This window comes from Marmota marmota, unplaced genomic scaffold (genome assembly GCF_001458135.2).
Source record: "Marmota marmota marmota unplaced genomic scaffold, marMar, whole genome shotgun sequence".
NCBI lineage: Eukaryota > Metazoa > Chordata > Mammalia > Rodentia > Sciuridae > Marmota > Marmota marmota.
In genome coordinates this window covers 10,756,413-10,768,486 of record NW_025999977.1, presented here as the reverse complement: position 1 = coordinate 10,768,486, position 12,074 = coordinate 10,756,413, and the positions used below count along the sequence as shown (strand labels likewise).

The following is a 12,074-nucleotide window of genomic DNA, read 5'->3' as shown; positions in this document are numbered from 1 at the left end:
GTGGGGGGGGGGGGGACAAACAACAATGAAGAGCCACAGGAAGCCTTAGCTGACAGATAAGCACTGAAAGATGGGGGCATGGTATGTTAAAACATCTCCAACCATAATTACATCCCCTTAAGAAACATTATAGGTAATGTCACACCCTGTTAGGTGACCTGGACCATCCCAGATCACTGAAACTATTCTAACCCCCAATCACTCAGACAAAAAAAACATGAGGACCCTCACTAATAAAGCTTGCTAAAGGCATTCAAAGGGTAATAAACCAACTGAGGGGTCAGAAACTTGAGGCAAAAACAGGAAAACTCAGTTTCCTTAAATCTCCAACTATGTGAACAACCACACCATCCTCTCTAGAGGCAGTCCAAGCAGGAAGAGCAGTTCCTACACTGTCGATCAAAAGTCAAAAGGTGGGCCTGGATGGGTCTCTGCAAACTTCCCTGGGACCCTATTCAAAGTGGAGGGCAAGAAGGGAGCACCATCTTTCTCTACTCTTGAGAGAACCCACTCTATCCCTTTAAAGTATCCCCCTTTCATCTTTCTATCCCTTCTATAAACTCATGACTATTTAAAAAAGAAAAAAAAGGGGGGGGAGCTAATATTTATGGCACTGTTTATAACAGAAAAGACTAGGGAAAAAATAATGTCCATGAATGAGAACTGGCTAAATTAAATACATACAAATAATGAAACACCATATAGTCTTTTAAAAGGTCTGAGGAGGGCTAGCGTTGTGGCTCAGTGGTAGAGCACTTGCCTAGCATGTGTAGGCCCCTGGGTTTGATCCTCAGCACCACATAAAAATAAATAAAGGATATGTTTTAAAAAAAAAGTCTGGGGATGCAGGTCAGTGAAAGAATACTTGCTTAGATGTGTGAAGCCCAGATTTGATCCCCAACACAAAAAAAAATAAACAAGAAAGCATTTTTTATAATGATGTGAACTCGCCAGATTAAAATTTTAGGTCAAAAAAGCCATGTATGTTTGGTATGCTACATTTGTGGGAAAAAAAGATAAAAACAGATATGATCTGCTGTTTATTAAAAAAAATTTCTAATGCAACTAAAATAAGAACTACATGCTTCATAGATGTGGAGATGAAAATGTTTAATATAACCATTTATATTTACTTTTAGGATTCTGAATTATATTGATAGATACTATTCAAAAAAATTAAAGAAAAAAACTGGTAAAATAAAAAAGAAATTTACCATATTCAAGATACAAGGGTAAACAATATAAAGGAGAACAACAAGAAAAGGTATTTTCAAAGCCAAAACTGTTTTATGAAGAAGTTTTAATTAATTCTAATTTCCTTCGGTTTTATCAGTAACATAGTAACACATGGACGTAGAAATTCCATTCCCAGCTTTTCCTTTAGCTATAAAATTTTTCCTCTTTAGCTATAAAATTGGAATAACAGAATTTATCCTAAAAGGGAGTAAGCACTTAGAACATATAATAAAGAATTGCTCAATAAATGTGAGCTATTAAGTTTACCTGTGCTGCAGCCCAAATGCAGTCAATGTGCTGAGTACTCAGTCGCCCTTCTGCTGCCAAAAAATTCAAAATCACCTGGCATTGTTTGATAATCTGGAAAAAGAAAACTTAATGTAGTTAATATTTTAAAATGTCCTTCTGTCTATAAAATACAAAAACCATTTAATTGTCCACATACCTCAATATGTAAATTTGGTCCAAATATATGTTCCACTACATTGTTGCTAATAAGCCAGTCTGCAAGTTCTTTTGCAATGGACCTAAAGCCAAGTAAAAAATAAATAAATAAATACATTTAAAAAAATGTTTTCTTAAAATCATCATTTCCCCATGTCTAAAATGCAGGCTCTGATAAAACTTGCAATTTGTTCCCATACAAACTACAAAGAAGTGATTATATACAATTAACTGTTCACCGTATTCTAAAATGTAACTAAGAATGACGGTAACAAATGCTAATATTACCTGGTTTTGTAAACAAATAACTGAAAAGCTAGGATATTCCTAACTACTACAATGAGGTACCCAACTCAGAATACCAAGTATAACATTTAGTTGGTGATTTATTCCCAATTTTTAATTTCCATAGTACATTTCCCAATACACCCTCTATAATGAGATAACATCAAGAAAGTAGGTTACCAAAAGTATGAACAAAGAACAATTATTTCCAAGCCAAACTGCAAATCACTGCCTAATACTAATTAAGATTCCACTAATGAAGTAAAATAGAAATGATAGGTAAATTATAAAAAGTAGAAGAAACATCAGCTACAATAAAAGATTTCCAATTTTTTTCATCTATATTAATTATATATAGAAAAACTACAAAGAATGAATAATTTTCATTTCTTCTTGTTTATTCAAAAATTACACTTTATGCTAAGTTCTAAAGATTTTCTTTTAAAAAGAGAATTAGATATATGGGCCACAAAAGGCAAAATGTTAAAACTACTAGTAGTATATTTTACCTATTTCTGGGTATTCATACTAAAGTAACGATCCATAAGCTTCAACTCTAATTTACACACTATTACTTTTGTAATGGTTGATGAACAATAAACATCAACTATATTATCAATAACAACCACTCAGGACTCTGGAGACAAATATACACACATATAAATACATATAAATAAAAATATATGTGTATTTTTTATATATATATGTGTGTGTGTGTGTGTGTGTGTGTGTGTGTGTGTGTGTATTTCAAGGATGGGAAGGTACAGAAACAATATTTGAAGAAATAACAGCCCAAACTTCCCAAACTGAATTTAAACACACATACACACACACACACACACATATATATATATATTCATATTCCAAATAGAAATTGATCACAAAGAGTTCACATTGTGGGGCAGGAAAAAGAAAACTCTTAAAAGTTGTCAAAGAAAAACAATTAAACAAACAAGAAAAAGATCAATAGTGGGGGGGGGGCGCTGAGGTTGTGGATCAGTGGTAGAGCGCTTGCCTAGCATGTGTGAGAGACACACTGGGTTCAATTCTCAACACCACATATAAATAAAAATAAAGGTCCACTGACAACTAAAACATGTTAATTAAAAAAAAAAAAGATCAAGAGCTGACTTCTGATGGAGAACAAAGTAAAATAGCTACAATGGAGCAACTTCTCATATTATTATTAAATTAGTAGTAATTTGAAGAAGTTAACATACTGTAACCCTTAGAGCAAACAACCAAAAACATGTTTTTTTGTTTTTGATTTTTTGGTACTGAAGATTGAAGCCAGAGGTGCTTTACCACTGCGCTACATACTCTGTCCTTTTTACTTCTTATATATTTACATTTTACATATCTATATATTTGCATATTTATATATTTATTTTATTTTTTATGTATTTTTTATTTGAGACAGAGTCTCATTAAATTAATGGGGGGCTTTGAACTTGCATTCCTCTAGCCTCAACCCCCTAAATTGCTGGGGTTACAAGTGTGTGTCACTACACCTGGCAAACAATTTTTTAAATATAGCATACTAGAATATGCCTATATACTGCAAAGTAAGGCAATAAAGAATATAAAAACATAAGACAAAATCAATAGCAAAATGGCAGATGTAAAACCAGCTATAAAACAACAGTAATAGTGAATGGATTAAAAATTCCAGAGAGACTGAAGGGCTAGATTTTTTTTTTTAAGGTCCAATTCCAAAATGCATATTTTAGATTCAAAAACAGACAAAATAGAAGGATGACAAAAAAAATTTATCGGGGGTGGGGAGGGGCTGGGGTTGTGGCTCAGCGGTAGAGTGCTTGCCTACTACGTACGAGGACCTGGGTTCGATCCTCAACACCACATGAAAATAAATAAATAAAGTGAAGGTATTGTGTCCAACTACAACTAAAAAATATTTTTAAAAAAGATTTATCAAATAATAATTACAAGAAAGCTATAGTAGCTGTACTAATATTAAATAATACTGACTAAATCAGAGTATTAAAAAGACAAAAAAATGATACATTTTAATTATAGAAGTATCAAATTACCAGGCTCACATAACAACTGCAAACATGTGTGCCTAACAAAAGAGCCCAAAAATATATGAAGCAAAAACTGAATCAAAGAAACAGTTCAATAGGACAATCAATTCTTCGTCCTCACAATAGACATATTCTATATAGTCCCGGCAAAAGCATGAATTAATAGTGAACCTTTATCCTAGGGGAAATATGAATATAATATATCACACACAGATTATAATCTTGAGTCCTAAAAACAACTCTTACAGGCTGATTCTACTCTATTTTATAACAGAGAAAGAGATGTTTAGAAGTATTTAAATGACTTATCTGAAGCTGCCTCCTAGTAATGTACTAGAGTTGGTATTCAAATCCCATTCAACTGGCACATAGCCCCAGCTTTTTGCACTTCAAACAAGATGGCAGAATGTTGCCTTATTCAACTTAAGCTTAGAATATGAATCTTTTACTGCTGTATGAATGTGAATGAATGACTATGCTACAAGGGTTGACATTTGGGGGTTACAGAAAAGCTACAGCAGACAAATCAATTCACAAATACAAAATAATGAGGATCTTGAGACTTCAATACCCTACTTTAAGTAACAGAAAGAAGTAGGCAGAAAATCAGCAAGAATATGAGAAACAGAGGAGGGAGGGCAAGGGGGAGGCAGGGGATTAGCAAGGATGGTGGAATGTAATGGACATCATTATCCAAAGTACATGTATGAAGAAATGAATTGGGCGTCAACCTACTTTATATACAGACAGATGAAAAATTGTGGTATATATGTATAATAAGAATTGTAATGCAAAAAAAACGAAGTACATTTATAAAGACATGAATTGGCATGAACATACTTTATACAAAGATATGAAAAATTGTGCTCTATATGTATAATAAGAATGGTAATACATTCTGCTGTCGTGTATTTAAAAAAAGAAAAAGAAGAAAGAAAGAATATGAGAGACATCATTATGTATCAATTAGACCTAACGGACATCTATGGAACACTTCATTTAACAACAAAATAGTCTTCTTAACCAAACACAGAACATGATGAAGTACAAACCACATGATAGGCCATAAAACACAGCAAACTACCCAATTAAAAACAGGGCAAAGGTACAAACAATTCACCAAAAAACAAACAGAACAGCAAATAACCACATAAAAAAGATGTTCAGGACTAAAGAAGTAGCTCAAAAATAGTGTGCCTGTTAAGCACATACAAGGCCCTGGGCTCACTCCCTGCAAAACACACACACACACAAAGATGTTTGGCATCATTAGTGATTAGGGAAATGAAAATAAAACCATTAAAGAAATGCAACTTTATACTTACTAGAAGAGTTACAATCAAAAATATAATAACAAGTACTGCTGAGAATGAGAAGAAAGTAGAACCCTTATACATCGTCAGTGGGAATATAAAGTAATTCAAGAATACTGGAAAATAACTTGATGGTTTCTTTAAAAGTTAAACAATTCATCATATGAAGCAGCAATCCTACTCCTCAATATCTACCTGCAAAATACATGCCCACAAAAACACCTGTATATGAAAGTGCATAGCAGCATTACTCCCATTAACCAAATAGTGAAAACAATCCAAATATCCATCTACATTTTAGATGTAGATGGGTAAAGAAAGTGTGGTACAAAAATTACAACTACCTTATATTAGACAAAGGTGCTAAAACCATGCAATGGAGAAAGGATAACATCTTCAACAAATGATGCTGGGAGAACTGGAAATCCATATGCAACAAAATGAAATTGAATCCCTTTCTCTCACCATGCACAAAAGTCAACTCAAAATGTATCAAGGAGCTAGGAATCAGACCAGAGACTCTGCGTCTAATAAAAGATAAAGTTGGCCCTAATCTTCATCACATGGGGGCAGGCCCCAAATTTTTTAATAAGACTCCTATAGCACAAGAGTTAAAACCAAAACTAAAAAGTTTTTTCTCAGCAAGAGAAATAATATATGAGATGAATAGGGAGCCTACATCCTGGGAACAAATTTTTAACACTCAAACTGCAGATAGAGCTCTAATCTCTAGAGTATACAAAGAACTCAAAAAGTTTAAAAAAAAAAAAAAAGCAAATAACCCAATCAACAAATGGGCCAAGGACTTGAACAGAAACTTCTCAGAAGAGGATATACAATCAATCAACAAATACATGAAAAAATGCTCACCATCTCTAGCAATCAGAGAAATGCAAATTAAAACTAAGATACAATCTCACTCCAATAAGAATGGCAGCCATTATGAAGTCAAACAACAATAAGTGCTGGGGATGGGGCGGGGGCAGGGGAGATACACTCATACATTGCTGGTGGGACTGCAAATTGGTGCAGCCAATTTGGAAAGCAGTATGGAGATTCCTTGGAAAGCTGGGAATGGAACCACCATTTGACCCAGCTATTCCCCTTCTCGGATTATACCCAAAAGACCTAAGAAGAGCATACTACAGGGACACAGCCACATCAATGTTTATAGCAGCACAATTCACAATAGCTAGAATGTGGAACCAACCTAGATGCCCTTAAACAGATGAATGGATTAAAAAAATGTGGCATTTATACACAATGGAATATTGCTTAGCAGTAAAAAATAACAAGATCATGGCATTTGCAAGCAAATGGATGGCATTAGAGCAGATTATGCTAAGTGAAGTTAGCCAATCCCTAAAAAACAAATGCCGAATGTCTTCTCTGATATAAGGGGGGTGACTCAAAATGGGATAGGGAGGATGAGCATGAAAAGAAGACTATCACTAAATAGGGAAGAGAGGCGGGAGGGAAAAAGAGGGAGAAGGGGAGTTGCACGGAAGATGGAAGGAGAACCTTCCATTATTGTACAGAATACATATATGATGTTGTGATGAGAAAAAGGGAAAAAAAGTGTGTCACATTAGATTGGATAGAGAGAAAGGATGGGAGAGGAGGGGAGGAGTAGAGAGGATAGGAAGGGCAGCAGAATAGAATAGACAATATGATTGATGTATGTACATTCCATGTATGTATTATATGTCAAAATACATTCTGCTGTCATGTATGACTAAAAAAAATAAAAATAAATCGTATGGTTAAAATAAATAAATAAGTGGAAAAAAAAGAAAGTGTGGTACAATTTACATGATTTATACTTGGCAATAAAAAAAATAGAGTACTAATACATACTACAATATGAATGAACCTCAGGAAGGACGAAAGGAAAAAGAAAAAGTGAGTGAGAATACTAAGTGCAAGAAGCCAAATGAGGGCTGGGGGGAGGGGTAGACCACATGCCTAGCATGCAGAGAATTTGATTTTGATCCCCAGCACCACACATACAAAAAGAAGCCAGATGAAAAAGATCACTATCCTATGATTTCATTTATATGAAACATCAAACATGGGCAAATTTATAGAGAAAGGAGATTAGTGAGACTGGGAATAAACACTGACTACAAATACACAAAGGGAATCATTGTGCAATGATGGTAATGTTTACTAAAATTCATTGAACTATACATTTAAAACAGGTAAATTCTGCCCAACACACACACCAGTAATCCCAGTAACCAGACAGGCTGAAGCATGAGGATTACAAGTTCAAGACTAGTCTCAGCAATTTACCAAGACTCTGTTTCAAAACAAAAACAGCTGAGGAGGATGTGACTCAGTGGTAAAGAACTCGTGGCTTCAATCTCCAATATCAGAAAAGGGGGGAAAAAAAATGAAATTTACGAACTAGTCCTCAAAATTTTTTACTATTTTCTTAATCATGTCCTTAATGTATTCCTTATGCTTTTTTGAATGGAATTCCTTCTTATTCCCTATCCACTGTTCTTCTACCATAAAGCCCTAGTTTACATTTGCAGCATTACTTGAAAATTCCAAGACTTTTTAATTTTTATTGATGGTAAGAGGAGCCCAGGGTGATATCAGGAGGTAATAGGTCATAAGGGTGGAGCTTTCATAAATAGGATTGGTGCCGATATAAAACATACCCATAAGATATCTGCCTCTCTCTCAGCCATGTGAGGACACAAAGAGAAAACAGCAATTTTCAAATCACCAGAAGCCAACCATGCTGGCACAGGGTGATCATAGACTTTCAACCTCCAGAAGACCAGAAATTTTCTTTCTTGTTTATAAACCACCAATTTATGGTACTTTGTCACATCAACCTGAATTAAGACTATCTGAAAACTATCAGGACCATATTCACTACTATATTCTATTCTGTAATAAACAGTATCCTTTAGGATTTTGTGACAAGTAATATTACATGTTAGTGTATTTTTTAAAACTATAGAAATGGGACTGTGGTAGAGAGTTTGCCTAGCATGACTTGGGTTCAATCCCCAGTGCCCCCGACAAACAAAGAACCACCACAGAAATATTTCAACATATTATTCTGAAAGCTTATTAAAGACTGTACAAATTGAAGACATTAGGCAAAAACAGTATCCTTTAGGCAAAAAATTCTAGAAAACACTTCAAATCATAAAAAGTCACAATTATTTACTGTTTAAATAGCTACACATTAAAATGGTATATTTACGTAAAAATTAACATTCCTACTTACGTTTCTGTGTCTGATACCAGCGATTCATTATTACACACATCATTGAAGGTATGAAGTTGATTCTGATTAGAGAAAAGATATTAAAAGTTTTTTTCCAAATCCTTTTATGTTACAAGAGGCAAGAAACACAAACTAATTGATATATGTAGATCGTAACTGATAACCAAATAAAATTCTAAAATATGAATTTCAGATAAACATGCATCAATTAATGTAACTATTTCCTTTATCATAATAAAATGCTAAAATTCATTTCATAAGTAATATTTATGCTTCATTATATTAAATATATTACAGAAAATAAAGTTGAACACAGAGACAGGAAAAAAAAAAACAATGCAAGGCAAACAAGTAACATATCAACACAGAAGGTTTCAGGAAAGGTTCCCTAGATAAATTCATTTAAGACCTATCTCGGAAAATATCAAGAAGCATTTTATTTCCAAAGTCAAGCACAAGAATAAAATTAAGCTACTTCAGATTTTCATTGTACCTACAGCATAAACAGACAGAAAATGTAAATAAGTAAAATTAATGGGATTAGTAGCAAACCACAGGAAGGTATTTCAACTCTAAAGAATTCAGCTAACTACTTATCTTCGGTAAATTGTTCTAATGCAAGACCACAAGCCCAGGCTGTGGGTATAGTTCAGTTAGCTCAGTGGTAGAGTACTTGCCTAGCATGTGAAAAGCCCTAAGCTCTATCTCTATTACCACCAAAAAAAGAAAAAAAAAAGCCAACCCAAGGATATCTTCTGACCATTCCCCAAGAGAAGCCAAGACTAGATTCATATGTGATTTCTCCCTTATTTAAACCAGTGTGCAAAACAATGTTACAATTGGTCAAATGCAGCCCAAGGTCCAAATTCTGTGGCTTCTACATGGCAAATTAATTTAAGAAACCATTTATAATTCCTTCAATTTTTTTCCCTCCCCAAACACTGCTTTCTAAATGTAAAAAAGCAAACAGTTGCCAGGCACAGTGGTGGACGCCTGTAACTCCAGTGGATTGGGAGGCAGGAGGAGTGCCAGTTCAAAGCCAGCTTCAGCAAAAGTGAAGTGCTAAGCAACTCAGTGACACGCTGTCTCTAAATAAAATACAAAGTAGGAATGGGGATGTGGCTCAGTGGTTAAGTGCCCACGAATTCAATCCCTGGTACCTGGTAACGCCCACCTCCCCAAGCCCCCCAAAAAAGCTAACGATCTTTAGATGGTGGTCAGGTACAGTGATATATGCCCGTAGTTCCAGCTACTTGGAAGGCTTAAGCAGTACTATCACTTGAAGCCTAGGAATTCCAAGTCAACCTGGGCAACATAATGAGACCCTGGCTCAAAAAAGTTGGACCTGAAATCCAATAGACCTAAGGTATAAATTTTTATAAATCTAAGCCTAGACTCCTCATATTTAAGATAAGAGAAATACAGAAATTATTTGTAAAGACAATACAAAGTAATTCATTTAAAATAGCAGTAATGGCTAATGTTAACTGCTAATTAATGGCAGTAAGTAATATGATCATACTCTGGCAAATAAAAAAAACAATCAACAATAAAGCAAATGTGGCTTACTGTTATCTGACTCAATCCAGCCAACCTCATAGTCAAAGTAGGTGACATAAAGTACTTAAATGCAAGATCTAGGCTTTCTTTATCAAAGCATAATGTTGTATCCAATGGTTCTTTCACTGTGCTCCACATTAAGTCAGCCATGTTACGAGCCGCACTCTGTCGTAACTCCTGATCAGAAAGCTTGCATAAATACCTAAATGATTCAAAAATATAAAATGCAAATGCTCACAAGACATTTCTAAAGTCCCTAATTAAATAACATTCCTTTGCTCCATATTTCTGTAATGTTCACTACAGTAGAACCCAGCATCCTTAGACTTAATGCCAACTTATTTCTAAGTGATGTTTAAAGGTCTGACTTGTTGAGAGCCCAACTTGAATGAGCAACTATAAAGAATCAAGTCATTTAACATATGATTTAGCCTCCTGAATGAAAGAGAAATGGCTGATACCCCAATTTACAGCAAGTCAACTGGAAAATGTATGTGAATCCACTATTTTCCAAGACCAATCAGCCTGCCACTCACAGAATGTGTGAGTGAGGCTCTCCTAGACCACCCATTTTCAGCCAGGCCAGCCCAGAGCAGACCTGTCTAGTCAACCAGGGAACTATAAGGAATTATAAATGGCTATTGTTTTAGAACACTAAGCTGGGATGGGGCTGTGGCTCAGTGGTAGAGCACTTGCCTAGCATGTGTGAGGCACTGGGTTTGATCCCCCACACTACATAAAAATAATCAAGATAAAAGTATTGTGTCCATACACAACTAAAAAAATATTAAAAAGAACACTAAGCTTTCAGAGGTTTTTTCCTTGCATGGAAAAGCAACTGACACAGATTCCATCCTAAATTCTCCTACATTCTCTTTCTTCCCAGGTAACTTCATTCATTCTAGTCGTTTCTAAATACTATCTTTATGCTGATAATTCTGAATTATTTTTTTTCTAAATCGTAGAAAAAAATTATATTCTCAATTTGCCAGCATCAATCATTTAAATGTCCAACAGACATGTCAAAGTCTCACCTCTAAGTTCTTATAGTGTTTCATATCTTCATTAATGACACCCATAATACAAAAGAGAAACCTGGGAGTATTAATTAATGTCATCTACAATGCTACATTTTTCCTTATACCACAAAACTACCAGTCTTGTTGATTTTATATTTACTTAATCCATCCAATTTTCAAAATCTCCATTAACAACTTTTTGAGAAATGTGGCACTAACCTTTTAACCAGTCTCCTAACTTTTTCTCCAGCCCTCCCATAACTTACTATAAACGTAAATGCAAAAGTGATCTTTTAAAAAACATAACTCATGCTAAAAATCCTGTTGATATATTCCTATTGTTAAAATTAAATCCAAACTCCTTACAGTGTCCTGGAAATTCCTGAATGAACTGCCCCTGCTTATCATTCCAATCTCATACATAATTATTCCCTGTAACACATTACAAGCTCAACAATTTACTTTCAGGTTCTTACATATCATACTCTTTCTAAATTCAAAGCCTATGCCCATATGTTCCTTCTCTATGGCTTATGCCCAATTTATCCTCTGATCATCACCTGACTGGCTGCTTCATGTCCTTCAGACATATCACAAAGACATATTCCCTATCATACTGTCACTATTTGCACTATCGTTATTTTCTCCACCAACTCAAACAGTACTGAGAAAATAGCAGGCACCCAAAATTTTACTAATGAATGAGAAAACAAGTATAAAGTACTCCTGGGGTATTTTCTCCCTGAGGAAATTCTTAGATTCTAACAGTTCATATTCTAAGTCTAATTGATAAAACTCTTCTTTCATCATTATCTTAGGTTGAGACTTATGAAACTAAGGTTAGGGATACAGTTTAGTTAGTAGAGTGCTTATCTCTCATGCACAAAGCCCTGGGTTCAATCCCCAGTACCACAAAAAAAAA

General features: G+C 34.6%; 1 protein-coding gene across 6 annotated transcripts in view; it reads right to left on the bottom strand.

Moving 5' to 3' along the window:
• Usp34 (ubiquitin specific peptidase 34) overlaps positions 1–12,074 on the bottom strand; it is a 221,689-nt gene that overhangs the window by 156,720 nt on the left and 52,895 nt on the right. For all 6 annotated transcript variants that reach the window (XM_015479634.2, XM_048804265.1, XM_048804260.1 and 3 more), the window contains 4 exons: positions 10,143–10,335; positions 8,574–8,635; positions 1,682–1,763; positions 1,504–1,596 (listed from right to left, as the gene is read on the bottom strand). In XM_015479634.2, the coding sequence (XP_015335120.2) occupies positions 1,504–1,596; positions 1,682–1,763; positions 8,574–8,635; positions 10,143–10,335 (430 nt within the window). The remainder of the gene's footprint in view (positions 1–1,503; positions 1,597–1,681; positions 1,764–8,573; positions 8,636–10,142; positions 10,336–12,074) is intronic.